This window comes from Lepisma saccharinum, chromosome 22, assembly GCF_977018435.1.
Source record: "Lepisma saccharinum chromosome 22, izLepSacc3.1, whole genome shotgun sequence".
Classification (NCBI taxonomy): Eukaryota; Metazoa; Arthropoda; class Insecta; order Zygentoma; family Lepismatidae; genus Lepisma; species Lepisma saccharinum.
This window is the reverse complement of record NC_139250.1, coordinates 50,993,813-51,019,436: the sequence shown is the minus strand read 5'-3', so window position 1 is coordinate 51,019,436 and position 25,624 is coordinate 50,993,813. Positions and strand designations below refer to the sequence as shown.

Sequence of the window (25,624 nt, the reverse complement as noted above, 5' to 3'; positions counted from 1 at the left end):
GACTTGTAGGATCAAGTCAAAAGTGTTGTCTATGAGAGACTGAAGAGGACCTGCTGGCAAAAATCCTTGCTGGCTGTGATATCGTCAGAACAACTACATGGATGGTATCCTGTATACATAGGATGAATCTGTTACTTCTAGCACAGTACTTGAGGAATGGATCAACATCTCAAATAGGGAAGGGGATTTAGTGACACCTCATTTGATAGATCTGAATTCCAAACAACTTTTCTGAAACACTCATTTTATTTATTTTTCGTCAGTGGTTTTTGAATGAACACCCAAAAAGCATTCCATGGTTTCAGCAAGTTTCTAATTATTCTGAAAATAAAAAAAAAAAAACTGTAAAAAGCAGATACGTCATGACATGAAATCACACAGGTCAACTGAAACCATGCATTTTGGAAGTTTGCCCCCACCTCTCACTAATCCACACCTCTTGCCTGGAGAGGTAACTCGTAAATTTCAATCTTTATGCAACATCATATGTATATACACATTTCACAACACATTTCTTTGCATAATTAAGTCCATTCAACCCATTTACAGGAACCATTTGAATATGTTCTTTCCATTTATAATGCAGAGTAATAAGGCAAAGAAAAGTTTTTTCACCATTGTTATATAGTGCTGATCTTGAATTCCTTTTCCCTTTCTTGTCAATTGTTATTTACCACAAATGTGTGTCCCTAGTAATGATAAAAACTCCTAAATCTTCATACAGCTACAGCACAGAAATGTACCAGTAGATTTGCAGATAGAAGGAGAACACTTACTGGTCCAATTCCCGGAGTGCCTGATCCAGTTCAACCTTCTCATCCTTGTTGATTCCTTTCTCCAACTTGACATCGGATGCCTTGCTCCGGCATTCCAGCAGGCAGCGGAGGACACGGCTGTGCTGCTCTGTGTGAGAGTTGGCTCGTAAGAACGTTTCCAATTCATTCCACAAAATTCTGTACTGTTCTTCCCTGTGGGCACAAAATTCAGCATTATATGTTCTACAATGTGTATATTATTGGAAGGAAAAACAACAATGTAACTATCAGGCAAAAACAATGCTTAAGAATATTTTCCACAGTGACATGTTTTGGGTATGGCCCTCTTAAATCAGAAGTTTATTGGCATCAGCTGATATACGCATGTTCTGCAACTGAGTGATAAAGTTTCCCATATCTGATACTATTTTTATGTACTTATGTACAATTTATTTATTATTTACTTCTCTCCTGATATTATACTGTTGAAGAACAGCTAAAAAGCAAAAGCAAAAACATGTACAGCAGTTAATTCAGGAAGGTACAATTTATCGATTAATAATACAGGGATGGTAAAAGAATATATATAAAAACAAAAGGTACAAAACAAACACAACACAAAAATAAATGCCTAAATACTTCTACATTTCAAAATCAAATTTCGAACGTGAATGTTTCATTCAGGGTCTTCATTTGGATTCAAATTGCCATTTAAAATCAAATTGGTAGAATATTGGTAAATTTACATTGACATTCTGACATATCATGAATATAATTTTTTTTAAAAGAAAAGTAAATCACTGTTGAAAAATAGCACAAAATGATGTCACCATATTTTTTGTATTGGGGGTCCAGATGCATTAATACAGCTGTGGTAACATAAACCACACAAATACTACAAAACACAGTAACAAAATAGACTGAAAGATTTACAATAAACCCAAATGCCAGTTAACTTACATACATGAAACACAATAATGTCGTCACCTCCTTCTGACGAAAAGTGGAGATACGGCAAAACAGTATTCAGCTGGTGATATGCACTAAAGAAAAAAACGGAATAAAGAAACCTGGTTTCCGTTTTCTGTGATAGACACAGCATTATCCTGGTTGACTTCAGGACTCACGGCACAACATTCAGCCTCTGTGGCAGAGTGGTTAGCACTGTGTGCTATGATGGCAGGATTCCTGGGTTTGAATCCCAGCCTGGGTATGGGTTTTACTTGTTTTACATGGGTTTTACACCACTCATCATCTTCACGATTAGCCAAACGTGGCAGAAAGGTGAAGCAAAGTAAACGAAATGAATCTATCATGGCAGAACAATTGATGTTGCTGCATACTGTCAGACCCTGAAACAGCAATCAAAACAAAAGGAGGGAATGTTGACATGTGGCATCTGACTGCTTCAAGACACTGCACGGGTCCACACCACACACAGTGAAATTGCAGTTATATGTCTTGCGATAGTACATTTTTCTTGTTACTATGTTTTTTCTGGCAGCCCCTGCCAATTCCCCTAAGCCTGTGCACTATTATATTTCAGTTATATTATTTTTCCTCAAGTTATACATTCAACAATTTCAGTTCCAACAAGGAACTTCAATTATACATTTTGAAATGTTGTTCTTGGAGTTCAAGATTTCCGTGATAACATCTGCCACCCATTCCCATACAGGTTTTCTTATCAGCTACAACCACGGGATCAGACTCTCGACTTTGAAATTCCATTTTGTTGCTTGCATCGGAGAGCAGGGAATGGGCTGTGCTAAATAGTACTGCTATTGTTCTTTGTATTGCATTGAGCAAGTTGAATCTGCCTAAACTAGATCAGAAACTGATATCTTTCAAGCTGTGAGACAAGTCACTGGCGCCACACTTCCCAGCCTGTCGTAAACATTACAAACAAGCTGAAGAAAGGGAGGGGCAGTCAAGAGCAGCTTCCAGGTGGGGAAAAGTTCCACTGTGCCTTATTACCATGATATTTAAAGATATAGCCTGACAAGTTAAGTCCCGATATGCGCAGATCGCTGCGGAGCACTTCGTATTACGTCATCCTCCCCACCACTCTTCTACTCACTGGTCTGGCATTGAGAGTACCAGTGGTGCCAACTCAGCAAAATTAAGCTAAAACAAATATGACAAAACAATTTTCACTGTTTAGCGTGACGGTGCATGCAGGCTCCTATTATATCAGTGGTTCATTTTATTTAATCCGGCCTTTGAAAATGCGTGCGGTGCGCCGATCGTAAACTGTAGTATTACAAACGTGCGTTAAGGTTTATAACGAAGAGAAACTACAGGGTGAATGACTTCATTTTCTGAATGCGACATCGAGCAGTGTCCAGTTTGTTTTTTTTTTGGTTTTTTTTAACCGAGTGGGGTGGTGGTTCGTTTGTTTATCGTACAACAATCATCACGAGAAGGCAATCTGATAACACGCTTGCCTGTGTTCTTATCTAAAGCATTGAAATGTTCATGCTCTTTACTCTTGTCTGCAAGATTCTTACTTTGAAAGAGATGGACTTAAGGACGAGCGTGTAGATGAACTGATAATTAGACTTGGTGAAGCCGATTCAGACACGGACACAGATTCATCGGTAGACACAGACTCGGATGAGTGGGAGAGTGAAACTGAAGAAGGAGAACTGGAAAACATTTAGAAGGTGAGCTCAGTTCTATCGTTTATATATTTTTCATTTTTCTATAGTTTAATTTCATACATTTCTTATGCTGGTAAGAAATATCCCTAATATAACTTAATTCATTTAAGGTTTAAAGGGAAAATATCAAAATGTATTTAGAATTTAGCGCAATCAATAGGTAGCGTAGGTGACGGGATACTAATTCATGCCTTTCACATTCAAATCTCGTTGAAAATTCTCAGAGGATTCAGCTCCCTCCAGTTTGCAACACTGCGAATGAACGTCGCCGCAGACAATGGAGTGGGGAAATGTGATGTGAAGTGTGCAAACAATGGATTGCAGCGTCTTGTTTTTAAACTTGTCAAGTTATAATACAGTTGTTGAGGACAGAGAAGATGCAGTACTTCTTTTATGCAAACAAAATCACAGATAAACGAATTATTGAACACTGTGATTTATTTTTAGCATGTGAATGGTTAGTGATCATACTAAACATTACAAATTAAAGGTTAAAAAGATTAAAAATCTGTAACATTCCCCTACCCCGAGCACCGATTGGCAGTTCGCCGTCATCAGCTTTGAACGTTCTTTTTTTTTTTTTGTTTTTTTTAGAGTATTGCGCGGTTTTAGTATGTGTATTTTACATTCCTTTTTTTAGAAAGTGTCTTTTCTATACCATTTTAACCTAAATCCTCAACTATCACTTTCTCGACGAGGCACCATGTCGGGTGTCTGAAAACATCGTTTCAACCTGAAGAAGGAGGTAGTATAACCTTTGAAACGTAGTTTGATAAACCTCATGCTCACACACGTAAGTTACAGATTTTTAATCTTATAACCTTTAATTTGTATTTAATTGTGAGCAATCAGCACATTACCAGTATGTTTACTAAACATTGCGTGCATATTCTTTCTGCAAGCACCATTTGACAAAGCCCTTTGTTTCCACTTTTGTTACTATGGGATAAATTGAAGATAAAAGGCAATAACTGCTCAATCACTGCATCTTTTCAAAAATTTCAATTCTAAATGTAAGAATGAGCAAAAAGCAACATTTTAAGAAACGTCTGAAAATTAAGGGTCCAGGAAGAAAGTAGGGGCAAAGGCCCAAATTTGAATTTTCCCGTAATTATGCAACATTTCCGAATGCAGTAATTTCCATGTTCTTCTATTTCAAAGTTGTGGCACGAGCATTACATATGCTCATAGAGTGGTCTTTTGTCGTGCTTCGCTCCAAATTTGGTCCATCCAGCATCCATTGGGTAGATGCTAGAAATGAAATTTTGGACATTGTCTCGAAGCTGGCAACACTGACATATTAACTAAAGTATTTATTTTGCTAATCAACAAGTATCAGTCTGATTTCAATGAAACTTTGCATGGTTTTAGGAATGTACCACCGCTACATATTACATTTTTTTTCATTCACTGCGCTCTATTGAGGGATGCACAGCGGTATGCCATGTGAGAAAGTTTTTCTTTTAAAAAATCAATTTTCTTCTTCTTCTTCCTTTAACACTAATTTTTGGGAGGTAAAATATATAAATTTTACCTCTGTTAAAAGTCCTGTCTTGAAGAAAGAAAACAAAACCAATTTCATCTCTCTACGACAATTACTTCTGGAGCTATGATTTTTTTTGTACCTCGAGGCAAGTTTGAAAAGCCCTCCCTCCTTCCCCCTATCTTGAATATCCTGGGAACACCACTGGCTCTAGTGTTCAAAAGATTGTGTAATCCGTAAGATAAGAGTTATGGTTATGTTTACCAGAAGGCAGGACAATAACGAAAAGTTTCATCCTTTATGTTGAACGAGTCATTGCTGCCAGAAGCAATACCTGACTTCTTTGGAACAGACAGATATAAACTGGTGCCTCCCTCCAGACAGACTGGCACCAACTGACAGGTGACAGAATATAAGGTCCTGCACGTTTTAAAGATAAAGCACTTGTTGATGACAAGAGAAGCTCGACTACAGGATTAATTTCTTTTTAATTAGCAGCGTGCTTACTCCCGTACCAAGTAGCAGAAAGAAAGGGGGGAAGGATTATTATATTGTAACGGACACACGAGCAATATTTCCTATGCAAAAAGCTGGACAAAAAAAAAGGGCTGCTTCATAAAATTATTGCATAGCTGTGCACAGGAGTTGCAGATTAATGAGCTCTTGTGAGGGAAGACTGTTGACTTGTTTTTTCACTGTTTCCTAAGCTGTAATCACATATGCATGTGAAACTTGGATATTCAAAGACTCCTGTAAGCAATAGCTCCTAATACATTTGAAAGGGAAAATTTTAAGAATATATGGACCAATGAAACAATCTGAGGGTAATTGGAGGATATGAAATAAGGTTAAAAAAAAAAAAAAAAAGGTAAAGTGCTCCCCTGTGCTTAGCACCATGCCATGAAGGTGTATAGGGGGTGTGGGGGTAACGTCCCACATTTTCTTGATCCGGTCGTGAGTGGGGGTGATGTGATCAGCATCACACCCCTGACCGCCTTTACCCCCCAGGGTTTTTCCCAGGTACCCATGTTATTTGATGCTGGGTGGGTGCCGGGGCCGCTTCCAACGTTAGAAAAGTTCCTGGATTTGAACCGGCCGGGGATCGAACCTGGGACCTTTAGCATGGTAGTCACACATATTACCAACTCAGCCACCACGGCCACTATGAAGTAAGAAAGAACTTAATAAAATAATGCGGAATGAAAACATAATAAATTTTGACCAAGATGGTTTAGTCATCCAATGAATTTATAAATGGAAACCAATCAGGACATGAGCCACAGACAGAACAAAGAAACCATGTGAAGATGAAATAATTAAAGATTGGAAACACATGAAAGTAAAAAATAAAATGGATGATGAGCATCCACGACAGAAAAGAAGCATTCAATATGTGGCATTATAGTGTCTGAATAAAGAAAATTATGAAGTGTTAGCTGGGGGGGGGGGGTGTATTTACAACATTTTATTCATGATTCATGTGAAGAATGTGTCAAACTTTATACATATAGACAATGACTTGGTGGTGGGTCTTTAGATCTGTTGAAGTGGTTACTATTGCAAATACTCCCTTGGTAAATCTCTTCATCATGCATTTTGAGTCATGATTATTAAAACTCTGATACCATCATCAAAAAGATGTACTGCATTTCCATCTCAACTACCCAATCCACCCAAACACACAAAACATTGTACATGGAAAGCAGTACCAAACAAGTGAAAACTCCTGCACATGTTTGCAAACACAGCAGAAAACCATACGCTTGTATTCTTTAGATGCAAACAAAAACCATACGCTTGTATTCTTTAGACGCAAACAAAAAACATAGGCTTGTATTCTTTAGATGAAAACGAAACCATACGCTTGTATACTTTAGATGCAAACTTATTAATGCGGTTGCTATTCTATTACCAGGATAAAAAATTCAAGTATAATTCCAGGTTTTCAAAGTATATTATAGAAATATTCAACATAAAAAATAAAAACAATTGTTACAATAAAAATTAATTTCCATTGACATTTTACACTAAATATTTCACTACATAAATGATTTACTGACCTCCCCAATATGAAAAAAACCAACATTAAATAACAATTCAAGACTCTCTCCTCCTTCCACATCTAAAAAAACGATCTCCCCTTACCTCAGTTCCTTACCTCACCTGAGTCATCTAAAACTAACGAAACATAGTCAGTTACTTAATGCGAGTGTTAATGCCAATGATCAGTTTTAAAGTTTAAAAATTGTGATCATCCCCTCTCTTGAAGCGGACAATTAACAGATTACCCTCGACACAGCCAAGTAATAATAAATCATTCATTAAGTGAAGAGTAAATAGTGACTGTCATCCAAAATGAATTGACCACAATCCTAGATCAGAGGCGAAGATATAGTACAAGCAATGCAAGCACCGCTTGCATAATTCGAATATCATTTAATGAACTTAATGTTCTAACCGTATTTAGTTTCCATCGCACTCGATTTCGCGAAAAAATGCGGCCGCAAACTCCCCCAACAGCTCTGTAGCAAGCACCAGCCTCTGCGGGAAAATAAGGCCTCCGAAGGAGTCACATGGCGAAGCGTGAAATTCTGGTGGAACCTGTCCACAAAGCTTCTACAAAAAGCTGTGCTGTCCGAGCTTGCGTGATTCCCGAAAATAGCAGAGTTCAACCGAAAGCAGAAGGATTCATCTATGGGTACGTTGCCAGCAAAAACTAATAACGAATATTTGTCTTCATGAACACGTAAACAAGATCGCAAATATAATAATAATTGTTAGTCATAAAATAACTAAAAGAAGATATTATCACTGTTCTAAATTCCATATATATCATATTATATTACAAATTATTTTAGATTTCGCGAAATGTAAAACACGTAAAAAAAGTTGACATTGGGAGTTGGGGCAGTGGAATTTCTGCACCCCCGTGAAGAGTTTTCTCAGGGAGGGAGGGAAGATTGGACGGACCTTGGTCCTGCACCCTGCTTCCTGGTCGGTCCAGCTCAAATTACGCCAGAAGTGTTGACCGCTACCAGTGTTTGGAACTGCCTAATTATTTACGCAGTAATTCAAGTGAGCTCTTTCACAAATTTTACAATCAATAAATTGACTGCTTTTGAATAAAACTTGGGGTGAAAATAAAGCTATCTGAGAAAGAACTATCTACTGATATTTGTACATGGCATAGAAGTAAATCGTATACATTCTGCATATTATGAGCACAAGAATATGTTTTAATGATTGATTGATTGATTTGTTGTTTTAAGTCCACTTTATGCACAGTAAGGCTAATCGGGACTGGACCTACAGTTTAAAATGGGATCTGAAACACTTGGGCCTCCACCGGGTATCGAACCCGGAACCCCTTGATTACAAGGCGACGACACTACCACTGCGCCATCGGGGAGGCCCGAATATGTTTTAAGTTCTATTATTATGACGCAAGTGGTGTTCCCAGGGTCTTTTTACGGTCCCCATTTTGTCATATTTTCCTTCCTTTGACGTTTTTTCTTAGATATACTGGGCCAAAAGGGGGTTATGTCTACCATCCACCCCCCCTCTTCGCCCCGGGCACGCCATTGAATGACACTTTATTACTTAAATATTTGTCACGGTATCTAGTGACATGTAAAACGCAGTTCGATATAAATTATTTTTTTGTTTATTGATTCATTTTATGCACAAACATGAAAGTGTGAGGTTTGATCTTATTTTGTGAATAAACTTGTATCCGAGCCAGACGTCGGAAGCTGGGGACGGGTTTTTCTTGAGTGACAGCCGCCGCTTAGAACATGACATATTTGCACCAACACGGAGATAAGGGAAGATTATTTTCGCCGCTACCGGGCTTGAGTCGCAGCAGGCGTTCGAACCCATGTTCACGGATGACCAGGAAAACCAGCTGGAGCCCAACTCTGCAAGGATCCAGGACGCGTCGCCGACCGCGCCTTTCAAGACAATGGACAGAGGTCATTTCCATCCCCTGAGAAAGCGAAGCGAAGCCACCTTAGCGTGGGTTTCAACGGACGAATTTGAATCTCTTATATATATACGGTGCTACCATCCCAAAAACAGTTTTTACCCGGATTTCACCGAGAGAGCATCTCCGCGCTACACTCTCGCGTGATTATTGTTTTGTGTCCGTGGACTTTGTTTCCTTACGTACCGCGAGCGAGTTGCAGATAGGGAGTTACCAGTGTGCGCCTTATTTTGGTGAAGATTACGCGGTGATTTGTTTTTTGCCAAGCGTTAACTACATAATCATGGGCGGCTAAAGGAGATTGAGAAGGGAGTCTGTCGACTTCGCTGACCCCGCAACGATGCATCGCCATCTTCCGATGAAGCCAGTCAGCCAACGCCACAGACGACACCAAAGCCAAACACTGCCCAAAGCCCGAAGGACGTCTTCAGAACGACGCCGATCGAAGCCCGTCACCAGAGAGAGAGATTGAAGGACGACTCCAGAACGACGCCAATCGAAGCCAGAGGGAGAGATTGAAGGACGACTCCAGAACGACGCCGATCGAAGCCAGAGGGAGAGATTGAAGGACGACTCCAGAACGACGCCGAATCGAAGCCCGTCACCAGAGAGATTCCGAACCGGCGCGTGACCACGTACATCCGACGCTAGTGGCAAGAGGAACGCCCGAAGTACTAAGGAGGTGCAAGTACACAAGATCGTCGCAATTATTCTTCGTCGCGATCGACCTCGGAGGACAATTTCGCCACAAAGGAACCGTGTGCAAGTCCCGCGTCCAGGAGAGATGAATGACCACGCCATGTAGCAGAGTCTGGTACAGTATACTTCAGAGGGTCTCATGCACATGTAAACGTGCGTCGTTAGTATCAACACCGTACAGTTAACGCCGAAGTCTCACTTATTCGCAAAGTTACTCAGGAAACTCCGAACCTAATCCCCGCGTCTGATAATTTTTGGTATGGTTATAAAAAAGGGTAATTTCATGTTCAGATGTTCTAATTTAATTGTCTGCATTCAGGGTTAGAAGCTCCATTTCATTTCTTTAATATTTAGTATAAATGGTCAAAGTGTGCTCCATTTCTTGTGTAACCGACCGCCCCGTCGCGCCATTTAATTTGTCAATAGTTGACTGATGAGTCCTTTTTAATTGTGGAAAGCGTAGTTGTTTTTATTGCAAGGTCGTGTGCGTGAAATAGTATTATTTGTTGCATAGTGGTTTTTAAGGTAATTTTTGCTCGCGCCGACGATTGATTAGTGTATTCCGGCAGCTGGAGCCAATTAAGTTTTTGCATCCCTATGTAATTGTGTAGTTGTTCTCATTGGACGAGAGAGGCTTATGTGTAATACCCCCATCCGAGAAACTTGTATAATGTCGTGCTTACGACTCGATGCATACGTTCATTCGAACGAAAGATTTAACCACGCCGACCCAATTGTCTTGGTTAACCGCTTTCCGAGGGCTGGCACTTAAGTTAATTTAAAAGAGCACAGGAGCTGGCAGACAAATGCCCTAAATTCACATAAAGGTTTAAAAATTAAAAGGAATGATGGTTAATGAGATCCATGATTTGTATCCATACTTCACATGTAAAAATACCTCATGTGTGTGAAAGAGAGATAGAGTGAATGTTGTGAGAGTGCTTTGTAAACAGTTGTTGATTGCAATATTTTTTTGTTGTTACAATATATATTCACTTTTTTACCGTTCGTCAGTGTTGTTATTTGACGTTTTTCAGGTACCAGATATTATGCTATTAGTGTTTTATGATTGTTCGAATCTACATATCAAAGGTAAACAAAACAGTGTAACTTTTCAAGGTATTAATCTCCGCCTCGCAATAGTATGACAATAAACGACCGTCTCAGTACCGAACTTGATAACTGGACCGTGAGTTACGACCGGTTTCCCGTACGCATAACGACGTTTGGCCCCGTGCCGGGGTATGATTGACACGTCATTTCGGGGACCGTGAGTGCACTCGTTACATATTAATGTACATACTCGTTCTGCTGAAATGATTCTGATTCCTCCGTGTAATTTTTATCTCCAAACTGATATATCTTTTGTGACGGATAAAAAAAATTAAGGAAATAGGTTGGTATCACTTTCTGTTGTTTCAGAGATTTTCAAAGTGATCTTGTGTGGATGCTTGCAGTTGTAGAAAGCACGTGGGATAGTGTGAGTGTTTGTTGCTTCGTGTTTTGTGCTGTGAATTTATCGGAATGAACGCGTATTTAGGAACGGTTGATGTGAAGTGCGGGTGTATTATTGAGCAATTGAAACTTGCTTCGTTTAGCTCGAGAGAGATACCAACACCGCATTTACCGGACTTAAAAACAAGTTAGCCCAAGGGGCTTTGTGCGACATTTCCAAAGGGTGGCATCCAATGGACCAAGAGTTTGAAATTTATTGTGGTGAGTACATCGTCTATGCATGTGTTTCTTTGCTTTGAAATGATTTTTTTATTGTTTGTGTTTAACTTTTTATTTAGTGTTTAAGTTACTCCAATGCGGTTTTTAGGGTGCCCAAAAATACTAAATTACATCATGCAGCGTAAAATAAACAAATGATTCCCATTTTTTTTTATCTAAATCGGTTTGGTCACCGTTTGACCATATTAAATAATAATGAACAAATAAAGGTACTAATAAGTAAGTAAGAAATTCCGTCTCCCTTTAGTCGTATGTGGAAAGTTCGCATATGCAAAACGTTTAATATCATATGAATAACGTTACCAGGATTTCTTTTAAAAAGTAAATGTGACGTTTGCGGATCATATGGTTTATTTTTAGTACAGTCACTTTATTACGATATTTTGACAAATCCAGCGACTGGGTAAATGAGGCTATAAACCTTGAATCTTTCCCCTCGGCATGTCGTTGTACTACATGTTTTGTTGTACTGAAACATTGCTTGCCTCCTTCGTAAGACTACGCTTCGCTACTGTCCTAGATTATGTCTCAAAATGAAGTTAGAAGGGGAGAGCTAAAAAAAACAAAATATGACACAAAAGCAAGCATTTTGAATATGGTCATTTCTAACAAGTGAATTCAGGCATAATTCCCAGAATTCCTTGTGGTAGATGCCTTAATGAATACATAATACTCAACATGATGCAATAATTTAATTGGCCTGTTACTTGAAAACCCTGAAAAAAATTCAAATTCAGAGTAAAAAATACTGTAACTTCACATATTCTGGTTCTTGGAACTTTCATTACTTTCTTTTAGCAACAAAATTATTCTAACAGTGACAAAAAATTTCTACGAGACTAATAAGATACAAAATACTAAAGGACATAAACTATAGCACATACCTCTTCGGTCCTTTCCCCCTCTGCCCAACATTTAGCGTTTGCAGAGGTTCATTTTTTGCTTCCAAGCCAATCAAACTATAAATTACTTCTTTGCACTTGATGACGTCTGATTCTGTCAATTCCGCTTTAACCATCAGGGTAGGCAGTGGATCAATATACTGGAATATAAGATACAATGTACTAGGAATTGGACACATTAATTGGTATTTATAAATATTGGCCGGTGATAGCATGCAATTCTATCTAATTGTTACCACAGATGTCATTTTGTTGGAGTTTGCTTTAACCTTTTGTACATTCTACCTTCCAATAAGGACAGTTAAAACAAGAAAAATAAAATTAAAAAGAGAAACTGGTATTTGACAGGGCCCTGCAGCCACAATAGACCGAAGTGAATGAAGAAAAAAAGAAAGTAGCATCTAGCAGTGGTACATTTATAAACATACATATTCAAACATTTTGTTTGAATTTTTATGGATACAAAGATTGTGTACTTCTTTTTTTTTTTTAAAAAAAGTAAATGTCTTAATATGCAGCTTATTTTGCATTGCAAAAGCTTGGTTCAATTGGTAACATACATTTATTAAAGAGCTCAATGAACCAATTGGTATTTTTATATTGGATTGGTAAATTTTATGTAGGCACTTTATTGGTATCCACCAAATTTTCATATCGGTCCATCAAATCAACCAATGAACCTAATACAAATGAACAAAACAGTTTTTCTTGTATGTACGCATTGCTTGCATGATACAATTATTTTCCTGTAGTTTACGGTTATTACAAGCATAAGAAAACAGTTTTTTCTTTGTGACGTTTCAGGAGAACACACGCTCCTTTCATCAGACATTTATTTTCATTTTGACTAAAGATACAGTTATAACAATGGTTAGTAATTTTTAAACAAAAAGAATCTGTTATATAATGGATGTTGTCAATGGTACATTGTTGTAATATAGCAACTTAACTGTGAAAAAAGCAGTCTATTTTTTTTTTTTTTTTTTTTTTTTTTAACAGAAAACATCAAGAGACTTTGTGAAAACAATGATGAATTTGAATTACCTGATGATATTTGGCATTCATAAAAAAAAAAAAAAAAAAAAAAAAGACTGCTTTTTTCACAGTTAAGTTGCTATATTACAACAATGTACCATTGACAACATCCATTATATAACAGATTCTTTTTGTTTAAAAATTACTAACCATTGTTATAACTGTATCTTTAGTCAAAATGAAAATAAATGTCTGATGAAAGGAGCGTGTGTTCTCCTGAAACGTCACAAAGAAGAAACTGTTTTCTTATGCTTGTAATAACCGTAAACTACAGGAAAATAAATGAACAAAACAGACAGAACTGAAATATCATGTGTAATTTTGAAGAAATGACACGTTAATTGCTGTCAGATGCTGCTGGTACATATAAGGCCAATAGAGTGGGATCAGAACCACTATATGCCTACACTGAGTATCAAATTTTGGACCCTTTGATTACAAGACTTAGCACTATGCCGTTCGTAAAGCCAATGTCATTTGCTATAATTTGCTTTATGCATAAATGATATTCTTTCTGGGATATTTTGGTGTATCTTTTTCAGAGCTACAAGAAACATTATCTTCTTCCTCTTATCTACATATGAAACTAAAGTGGAAATCTTTCAAAAAAGGATCATATTAAAATGGTTGAAAATTTTCAAAGCACATCTGCCATTCTGCTCCCTTTTGGACATTCATGCATAATTTTATAATTTATATTTATTGTAATATAATTAAGCCTTGTTTCCATATTAAAAACACTAAGATGCTGACCAAGGCAGTTTATTAAGATATAAAAACACTTAACATGTAACGTTTCAACCCTCTATAAGGATCTTCCTCAGATGAAGATTTTGGTTTAGTTCTTCGTCTGAGGAAGACCCTGATACAGGGTTGAAACGTTACATGTTAAGTGATTTTATATCTTAATAAACTGCCTTGGTCACCATCATATTGTTTTTATATTTATGAATAGATTTGAATACAACGGGTAAAATGTGCAAAAGACATTTGGGAAATGATGGAAAGTGGATGGCATGGGATGTTGGTGAGAAATCTACTCTAAGCACAGGAAGAGGAGGCCACACTTTAGGACATTATTAATAACTTTCAAAACCTTTCATTTTCTTGTGCTGAAACACTAAAGGTTGTGAACAAAACAAGGGCTTGTTTGCTTTTCTACAGCCATTAGAAGTGAGAATACAAATATTTGACTGTAAGTATCTAACTAGCATCACTTTTGTCTGAGCATTTACAGAGTGAATCCAAATTAAAATGAACCATGATTAGGGGCATGCAAATTTAGTTTTTCACAAAAACACAAAATGTGAAAGAAAACATTGTAATGTTAATTTTTCATGTTTTTGAAAGGTGCGGATGCATTTTGATACCATGTTTTGTTACAAAACGATGCAAAATGAACTGCAAAATGCAAAAACTCTCAAACACAAAATTAAGGGTTTATTTACAGACACGACACCTTTGACATTGAATTATCCTGCAAGTTACACAAGTGATGGAAAATTGATTAATTCTGCTGTAAATATTTGAGAAGCTAAAAAATGGACTCCTTTAGTGAGGAATAAACTTAATACTCTGATAACTACATAAATTTTACATAAATTAGAAGCAAAATGTTAGTTTTATGTAATAAGTATAGTTTTTAAATCAAATTTAGGTGTTATATGATGAAATTGATGAATGGACACTCACAAACATCCATGCCCAGGCCACGATTCAAACCTGGGACCCTGGCATCGTAGCACGATGTGCTAACCACTCCACCATGGGCGCCGGCAAATTTAAGAAGCAATTGTGGTGCAGTGGTTGCGTCATCTCCTTGTAATCAAGGGATCCCGGGTGGACTTAAAACACCATTAAAAAATAATAATAATAAAACATATGACAATAATGTGGTGAAATGCAGTAAATACTAATTGGAATATACAAATACATGTTATGTCATAGTAATTTCAATGATCGGAGATCACAAGGCGAGACCAACATAGACATTGTAAATGAGGGATAACTATTTGAGGAACCTACAAGTTCTCTGAAAGGCAATAATTTATATGTGAAGAGGATACTGGAATTTGCAATACACAAACTACAAGTGCACTTGGTGGATGCCATTTACTAATTTACCTCAGAATTACCTAATGCAGCCAATCCCACACCTGCAATACTGTATAATAAACAGTGCTTTCACTGCTAATGAAATGCAAGAATACAAAAGAAATATTTATGCAAGCACAAATTTTGCTACAAATTTGATGGCTGGAAAGAAAATGAATTCCCAAGGACATAATGCCAGGAAATATATTAGTAACTAAATATTGAAGTCTCACTGATGTAGGATGAATAACTTATTTGCCTCCTTTAGATTTCTCTCACATCACACCATTTGATGTATCTTAACATGCACGCATGGAGAAGTTTATAACCGATGTACCAATTACCAGTATGAATTACCATTACCATCGGTCTTACTACGCATTTCTCCCCAAGATTTCATTTTTCTGCTCTCTGAGAAAGGACAGCTGTCTCTGTAAACAAGCATTCTTTCCCATGAAGCCCTGCATATATCACCGCACCTACTTCGAGATAAAGAAACCAGAATGTTCCCGCAATAAACTCTCATATCCATCCAATCCACATTCGGCTCACGTCAACATAAATTCAAGCTCAGCCTGATGGCTGAAATCTAGAGATGCAGCTAATCACGGAACTCCAGGCATTTTAAAATTTAAAACCCCCAAGGAGACTCTCCCCCTCGTCCCAAACAAGGACTCTCTGTTCTCAAGGGAGTTCACAGCTGGTCAGGTTCAGAATCGAGACAATTGCTCTACACATAGCAGGCTGGAAGAGACGTCATAACTTCTACGATCGCGCCGACCAGTCTGGCTCAGTGACAGTGAAGTGACAAGGGTAAATAGTACGGAATCTTGAACTACAACCCTGCCCGAAAATATCTCTTCGTATCTCTTCACCTCAGTGAAGTTTAGACAGCCACAGAAGGCATAACTTTAACGAAGTGTCCGAGTTGTGAGCAATAAAAATTAATTAGAAGGATGTACTTTTCGTTCTCGAGATCAGCTCTCAAACAAGGTGTTATTGTGTTTTTGTGCTACGCGATTATCACCCTTCACGTTCTTCAGAGTATACGATTCTCACCCCTTCAGTGTAAACATGACCACGTGTGGGAGGAGTTAAAAGTTCGACGACCAATAGAGAAAAGGAACAATTCTTCCAGGAACAGGAGCTCGAAGGAAAAGGAAGAAGTAAGAACTTGAGAGACACAGTTTAGAACATACACAGTTTAGAAACACACAGTGCAAGATTCACACTTAAGACTTTCACATTCAGACTCTCGTTTCAGCACCTTTGTAGGTCGGAGAGGAATTTATTTTCTCCTCTTTCCTAGCTTTGAGATTTCAACCTTAACTTTTAACTTGATAGAAAATGGTTTTCACGTAAAGGACTAATGTTTGTACGTAACGCTGGCCATCAGCCGCTGCTAACTTGTTTTGACCCGGTGCATAATGGGTCGGCGATAGTGTTTTGTCCGCATGGTGCGTGTGTAGACGGGAGGCAAGGTGTTGTAAGTATGTCAACAGCAGTGCATTAAATACTATGTCATAACATGTTTCAGTGTTCAGTGTCTTGATTTCTGATTTCTGATTCCTTCTTGTAGTAATAATTTTGGCTCGTAAATGAAGACCAATGTATTGGGAACGTAGGCGTCCCAATCCATCGGCCAAACTCTTGGACCTTCGACACGACATACAATACCGTGTCTAATCATTGTGGTACATTTATTTTTATTTACATAACTGAACATCCATGCCTAATAATTAATGTAAGACTGGATTCGAGCCCGTAAACACCCCGTACTTTCTTCAATTTCTAATATAAGTTGCTATATTGCGCCTTTCGTAATACTACCGAAAGAAGATGCTCTCTAGCTGTATACAAATACCATATTAACGCATGTATATATAATGTGCACCCCGGCTTTTGATGGGGATAAGCAACAATAATTGTATCTCGTATATAATGCGCAGTAGAAATCAGGTTGAAGAAATGGTTTTCTTAGTTGTAGATAGTGAAGCTGTGGCCACGCGGATCAAGAGCGAAATGGCCATTTCACTTTTATAGTTTTTTTTATTTTTTTATTAAATTATTATTACTAAATAAATCCAACCTGGTAATTTGCATTTGCAACTGTTGATATATACGTGTTATATCAGGTACGATTGTTTGATTATGAAATTCCCAGACATTTCCAGCTTTTCCAGTCCAAAAATAAAATATTTTTAGACATGTTTATCATCATGATTTTTGCTTTCGAACCTTGTGTTTATCAATTAAATATATAATCTGTTAATTATTATGAATATTCACTTTCACAACTTTCTTTTAATAAATTTCATTCTAAACACACAAGAACACGTTAAAATTTGAAGGGCAAAATATAAAATTACAATATGCATCAAATGTATTGGGCAGTGTCATAGCATGGAGTGGGCGAAGTGGCCTCGCATCCCATGGGGTTGATACGAAAAATATAATAAATAGAAGTGAGAAAAAAAAATGGAAAAGGCTTATTTTTGTGGGCAATAAAATTACAATATTCTGTTTTTATATAGTTTTAAATTCTAGTTAAACGTTATAATTTGAATAAATACATCAAATCACGGGCGTGACATACAGGCAGGCGGGCCCTAACCTTAGGAGGCCGAAAAAATTTAAAATTGTCGTATTTCTCATGTGAAACATTTACGCAAAAATTCACGATATCTTGACCTTGCACTTCCAAAGTTAATAAGTTAACAACCACCATGAAGCAAGTGTGAGGCATTTAAATGCTTGCATTGTTTCCTTCCTCCCTACGAAATCAGGATGTCTTGAAGACTTGCATCAAAAGTTATAAACCAAATTTACTCAAAGTTGCAGACTACAGAGTTCTGGAGTCTGCCTCTCTTCCCAAACAACTCATTCATATATGCAAGGACGAAATCGAAATTCTTGAACAATCTGAAAAATTGTCAACATTATTTTTGTAGAATTATTAAAAAAAATATTTTTGTAGGTTCTTATATCTTCACATTGTAATATTTCATAGTTCAAGGAGGGGATGGCCCCTCCACTGAATACGGTTCTGTCTTAAAGCAGCAGATTTCAGCTTCCGGAAAATAGAGAAAGATATTATTAAATATCATTTTTGACAGGAATTTAATATCATTATTTAAATATGATAAATTGCTGAAGGTTTTGTATAGATTCACATTGAGATTTCAAATTTAAAGAACAGATGGGGGCCTCACATTCTAATCTCGTCCTGGGCCTCGCAATATGTTGCTACGCCACTGGTATTGGGTGCATCTAGCCTTCAGGCTAAGGCAACTGAGGTACATTATTATTTCACCATAACAGATCTCCACAATATAAAAACAATAGAAAAAGTTCATGAACTAAACATTTTTTCATTTTATATCGGATTTATAGTGTTGTAGAAAATGTTGCTTTTTGCTTATATTTGTAAGTACACAGCATCTGGAAAATTTTTTGTTGCATGTAGGAATTCTATAGGAATTGCCAACAAAAACTAAGATCTATAAAACACAGTAGACGATAACTTCATCTTCACCAATCTTTCCGAGAATTATGATCATATTGTCAATGTACCTAAGTTATCAATCAGATATCTGGATGGAAAGTTTTACTTTGATATTCTTTCTAATATCTAGTATTATAATATCTGAGAATCATAAGAACAAAAGAAACAAGTTTCTAAACTGAATCTTCTTTGGGAGTGGAATCACAAGAACCGAATCCAGAAGTGGAAGTGAACTGTTTGTTCATATTGCAACTTTTCCTCTTGCAGACTCCAATATGCACGTAAATTCCAGACGATCTGCAAAATTCTCTGACATTTCCCCGACAAGCCAAATTCCCTGTTTTCCAGATGTGTACAACGCTGTACATGCAGTGAAATGGTGAAAGCATGCGTGGTTTCATGGTGGCTGTCCAAATTATTCCTTGCATAATACACACCACAGCTTTTGGGGGGCAATAATTTTGTTAAAAAGTGTGCATTATACGTGAGTAAATATGGTAATGTGATTTGTGCTAGAATTTTTCTTTTAAATCTGGACTTGCTTTCATACAAACACTGATTTTTATTATATGTACGCATTGCTTGCATTGTAGAATTATTTCTCTTGTAGTCTATGGTTGCTACAAGCTCAAAAAAACAGTTTTTTGTTGTTACGTTTTAGGAGAGCACAAGCTCCCTTCATCCGAAATTTATTTTTTAGTTTGATTAAAGATAGAGTTATCTTTAAATAACCCAACTGAAATGTTTTTTAATCAAACTAAAAATAAATGTCTGATGAAGGAAGTGTATGTTCTCTTGAAACGTACCAAAAAAAAAGTGTTTTTGTTGACTACAAGGGAAATAATTCCAACACTGTTAGTTGCTTAATAATTTTCTTTTGCTTCTTTCTTTCCATGGATATGTTTTGAGGCTCCCTAGAGGTGTCTGTTTATCTCTGGACACCAGAGGAAGGTTGCAGGCCAGAAACAACAAAAATTTAAAAGGGAAATCTCAACCTCTGGGAAGAATAAAAATGCAAAGAAATCATCTTGTTACAACAGGAGAAAAAGTGAGATGACGCAGCAGTGTCAGAAATGCGGAGTTTCATTCCATCTCCCTGAATGTATTTAGGTGTAACACACAAACAGGACATTCAAATATCATGTTTGAAAATATAGATATTTTCTTGATAAATTCAAAATATGGTGTCAACATATAGTCTTTTTTTATTACACTGCACAGTGTCAACTACTGTAAAATACTACCACTGAAAATTTAAATGAGTTCAAGAGTAAAAAATTATAGACAAGATAGGTTATAATTTTACCTACAAAAATAGTTCATTGATACATAACTCACGTACAGTTTTTATGTTAAAGATGAAAGTTCCGGATATTGTCATTGGCCAATACATAGTATGTCTTTCTAACTTTGATTTAATCTTATTCAGTGGAGTATCTTCCGGGTTCTCTTCATTTCTTCTCTTGATTGGTGCAAGTTTATTGTTGTTCATCAACACACCAAAATCCTGCAATGGAGAAATTTTACATAAGACCGAGCACACGTCTCAAACAAGAGCATGGTCTCTACCTTACATTACTCAATTTTACTATATTACTAAACTGTATCTCTTTTGTACAAAAAAGGTGCAAAGGTACAAACTTGAGGCAAATATGTACATTTGCTGATGTTGCTAGAACAGATAAAGAATTCAAGCCATTATACCATAAAATAAAAAGAGAAGGAAAAAATAGGACTAGGAAGTAACAATGATAGATGTGAATGATATATAGACAGATTTATCAGCATGCACGTTGGCAAAAGAGTTGCAGTGATGTAGTCAGTAGTCTGACTTCCCAGGGACTCAAGCTTGATTCCTGGGTGGGTAATTTCAAGTGGGAATTTTTCCACTAATATCCTTGCAAATTAGCTCTATGGAAATCAATTGATGTTATGAATTTGATGGAAATCAGTAAACACACATTCACATGATGGAAGAATATAAATTAACTTTTAAGTTTGCACACTTTAACTGCCATAAATTCAAAGCTTTTGAGCTAAAAATTTCTACAAGTTTCACACCTTGGAAGATGAAAGCCTGTTTTCAATATTTTAGATGTTGATGTCTTCATCTGTGTTTCATGCTGAGTACATAAAGGCTACAAACTAACAATCTATGTTTCTCTGCTCAGGTTAAAGGGTTCTAGGCAATATGTCAGTCAGTCATAGTGACAAATATTTTATGACTTTGTCATACACGATAATCTGGGGCATTGTTCTGATGTTCTGGCATCACTCTGGCAGCTAATGCAGCAAAGATCTAAAGGATATAATTTTGCCAGAGTTCTATTGTTGTAACTCACAAACTAAGCAGGAACATACTTTTAGTCATTTAATTTTGCTTTTGTTTTTACATGTTCTACTTGATTGCTTCCAAGTATAGCATGTAAAAATGGATATATTTATCAGGCCAGCAACTACATACAGAGCAGATATGTGGACAATGTGGAAAGTGGATAAAGAAGCCTTCTGGAAATTTGAAAGAATAGTAATAAGGAAAATACATTGCAAGATTTGCTAACGCAAAGAAAATAAATTGTAAATGTTATTCAACAAGACGAGCATACCTCAAAATAAGATAACTGGAAAATACGAGAACTGAGCATACATTAGCATTTCCTTACTTTTTCTACCTCTCTAGGTTAATCATAACAAAGAGGATTAATGGGGAATTCATGCAATGATCATGATGTAGAATGTAGCAAAATGTTAGCATGACTATCAGAATCATTCAAGAACTGACTGACAAATTTGGGTCATGTGGATCTATGTATGTATTAATGAAGATATTGGAACACTTACTATATCAATTGACTGATTAAATTCCTTGTAAATTTTATGTGGCTTAACTACTATGTGTTATGTTTAACACTTTCATATTATTTGCAATATTGTTGTTGCACATTCAAGGCTGAAAGAACATACAGGGTTTGTCCAATAAGTATCCGGATTGATTTTGTCCGGCCAATAGGAAGGGGTGAAGGGCAGTCTCTGTGGGTGGGATCGGTGTTGCGGGATGTCACGTGAGATAGAAGACCCAGCTCAGTTGCCTCCGAGTCTTTGGAGTGTGTAGGTCGTGCCTGAAGTGGAAGTGTGTTTAGTGCTCACGTCGAGAGTCAAGATGCAGCGAACCATCGAGCAGCATTGTGCCATCAAATTTTGCGTTAAACTGAACAAATCTGCTACAGAGACTTTTGATATGACCAGTGAGGCTTACAAGGACAAAGCCATGTCCAGTCCACAACGTATGTTTTTGAGTGCCATAAAAAATTAAAAGATGGCCGGGAAGACGTTGAAGGCAATGACCAAAAAAGGCTTGCATGAGCAAATCAAGAGTGAAATCGATGCTCATCGTCTTTTTTGACTCAAAAGGTGTGGTGTACAAGGAGTTTGTGCCTGCTGGACAAACAAAGGGAAATTTTATGCAGAAGTGCTCAAACATTTGAGGATTAGGGTCCGCCGTGTGTGAAGGGAGATCACCGATTCCTGGCTGCTGCATGACGACAATGCACCCAGTCAAATGTCGCTAATTGTGAGGGAGGCGCTGGCCAAACACAATGTGGCAACGCCGCCGCAAGCACCCTACAGTCCAGATATGGCACCCTCGACTTCTTTGGATCAAAAGGAGCCTGAAAGGACATCGTTTCGGGACGATTGAGGCAGTCGAAGCAGCTTCGATGGGTGCCTAAACAGCCTTGCAGTTGCCGACTTCCAGGGGGCATATGAAGAGTGGAAAAAGCACTGACAGCGGTGTACTGATGCAGGAGGGTCATATTTTGAAGAATATTAACACTGTACATATATCTTCAATAGATTTCTTTTTATGACCTCAGTCTTGATAGTTATTGGACAAACCCTGTACATGCACCTAGAAGATGAAACACGTGTACTCTCCTATGGGCCATGAGTTAACAAAATTTCACCAGGAGTCCTGGGTTCGAATCCTAGCCTGGGCATGCGTGTTCTTTGTGACTGTCCCTCAACAATTTTCATCGTATCCTCATATTCACAATTAGCCAAAAGTGGCAGAAAAGCGAAGTAAAATAAAGAAAATTAATCCATCAATGAATTAAGAAATTTTGGAGAAAATTGAAATTCTAAAAGGAAAAGTGGCCTAGATGTTCCTTATAGACTTTCTTTACATTACTTTTTTTTAGGAATAGGACAGATTAATCGGTTCTCTATTGGTATTGGCTGATATAGGCGTATTGGTGCATCAGTTTATCAGTAAAATTACTATATTTTACTGATTCAATATATCTATAAATATATTATTATTTAGTGCAAAATTCTGCCATTTTGTTATAATTTTAATAGTTAATCTCCATGTCCTACTTTTTAAAAAAGTAAACATCTAAATATGCAACTTCTTTGGCACTGCAGTCACCTGGAAACAAACATTTATTAAGGAGATGAATGAACTATCCAGCTTCTTCAAGGACCATTTGGAATTTTATATCGGATGAGTAAAATATCAGCTATTGGTAACGGTAAATTTTATATCAGTATCGGTCAAAATCTTATATCGGCTCATCCCTACTTTTTTCTTTTAACTAGGGACAGCATGATGAAAATTTATCCTCAATGTTATTATGTGTTCAGTGATGAGTGACAGCTCTTTGAGGAAGTGATGCAGGAATTTGAGAATGGACACAAAGAGTGTGATGACAAAGGTATACAAAAGCAACAATAAACTGTGTATGATGAACTTAGTTAAAAAAACATCCCTTGACCTTATATTTTTTTGATCAGTTTCTTTATATTTGAGAACTACTCTGTTTCAAATTGTCACAGAAGTTCACCACCACAAGTTGTGTGCATGGGAATTACGAAACCAATGAATTGGCCTCCACAAAGCTCCAAGAATGGGTCCAGCTTTGATGTTCCTTAAATACTACTGGAAAGTGTCGGATTTGTCAACAGGCTTGTGCATGAAGATAAGCCACGTAGAGACAATGGAACACCCAGTCCTCCATGTAACCTAAGATATAAATATAAATTTGAAAAATGGGGCTACTAATGATCACCAGAATTCTAGAGGTATACACGCAAATGTTTGCGTGAACAATTGAATGGGAAATTTTAATCTCCCTCTTTCAATCATTCAGCTACCTTCATCAAGATGCATGTCTATTTATCTACACAATATTTTGAAAACCAACGAGGAGCTCTTGAATGGAATCAATAATGAGCTGGGTACACAGCCAGTCCTCTTCTTCCAAGGGATATTGCATGTGTCAGTGCCATTGGTACAACAAGTGACAAATTTGTGGTGACTATGTGGAAAAGTAATGCAGTTATGTACTCTTCACAACATCTTAATTGTCTGCCCTGAAAAAATTCAAAGTCATGAATTGGTAAATTTGGCAACATAGCACCTCAGAGCCAACGCATAGTAACCAATTTTGCAACAATTCTTGTTTCTAAAAAAAACGATCTTGTTACTCTTTCACATTGCATTAACTTTGAAACACTAAACCAGTAATACAATACATAATTAAACAAAAATCGCAAGTAGAAAAAAATTGGGATTCTTCATTCTGAAATAGAAAATAGGAAAATGTATGTGTAGTTTGAAACACTGAACAGGTTCTCCTTCACCTGGAGAGAATTGTCATTACAATGCAAAGAGGCAAATTTCTCACAATTTTAGACAATATTTCAGTAAAGACACCTTGCACAATACCGGACGATTCTGCAAATTGTCCTTGATCCTTGGTCCGTGGTGAGAAATGGTTTGGAACTTTGGCATGCTTGTTTTCACTGAGATCAGAATGTTTTACAAAGCTTCACATTATTAATCTCATGGAGCAGTTGGATAGACAGTCACCCTGTTATACTTTTACGTGAAGAACGAAACATTGTAGGTTCAAATCCCACCCTCAGCTGTTTCTTTTTTTCTTGTTATTTACCGAGTACGAAGTATTGTAATAACGTAATATAAGATTATAATAAATAACTAAGTATTTATGCATTTCTCGAGGAATCCTTCTCCTCAGCTTGCTTGATTTTTTTGGCACAGTACTTACGAGGGTCACTATTTATATTTTGAGCCTAACAATGAAAAAACAGGAATTTGGCATTGAAAACTGCTTTATTGTTTTTCGAAGTATTCTCCTTTATGGTCAATACACTTTTGCATTCGTTCGAACCATTTGTCAAACCAGTTTTTCAAATCTTCTTGAGACACCTCCATAATATGGTTTTTGAACGCATCAACGGCGTCTTCCGCCAACGAAAATCATTGTCCACGCAATTTATTCTTGACATTCGGGAACAAGAAGAAGTCATTGGGTGCCAAATCAGGACTGTACGGCGGATGAACCATCGATTCGATTTTTTGACTGTTCATAAAGTCGGTTGTTAGACAAGATGTGTGACAGCTGGCATTGTATCGATGAAGAATGATCCGATGGCGTTTGTTTGTTTTCCGTATTTGACCGAAGACCTCTGGCAAACAAATTGTTGTGTACCATTCAGAGTTGACCGTTCTACGTTCCTCTAAAGGCACAGTTGCCACATGACCAGTTTTCCCGAAAAAACAGGCGACCATTTGTTTCGATGTGCTTCGAGCGCGAACAACTTTTGTTGGATTGGGTTCATCTTGAAACACCCATACAGTCGACTGCTGTTTAGGTTCTGGCTCATATGCATATATCCATGATTCGTCACCTGTTACAATTTTATATACGTCTTTTGAAGCACCACGATTGTATTTATTGAGCATTTGTTT

The 25,624-nt window shown here is 37.2% G+C and overlaps 1 protein-coding gene across 2 annotated transcripts in view; it reads right to left on the bottom strand.

Annotated features, from left to right (window-relative positions):
- Positions 1-25,624, bottom strand: part of asun (integrator complex subunit 13 asun) — a 128,169-nt gene that overhangs the window by 23,844 nt on the left and 78,701 nt on the right. For both annotated transcript variants that reach the window (XR_014443960.1, XM_083143703.1), the window contains exons 10-12: positions 20,195-20,359; positions 12,201-12,358; positions 777-968 (exon numbers count right to left, since the gene is read on the bottom strand). Coding sequence is in view for 1 of the 2 variants with exons in the window: in XM_083143703.1 (XP_082999829.1) it covers positions 777-968; positions 12,201-12,358; positions 20,195-20,359 (515 nt within the window). In the remaining variant the exon portion in view is untranslated. The remainder of the gene's footprint in view (positions 1-776; positions 969-12,200; positions 12,359-20,194; positions 20,360-25,624) is intronic.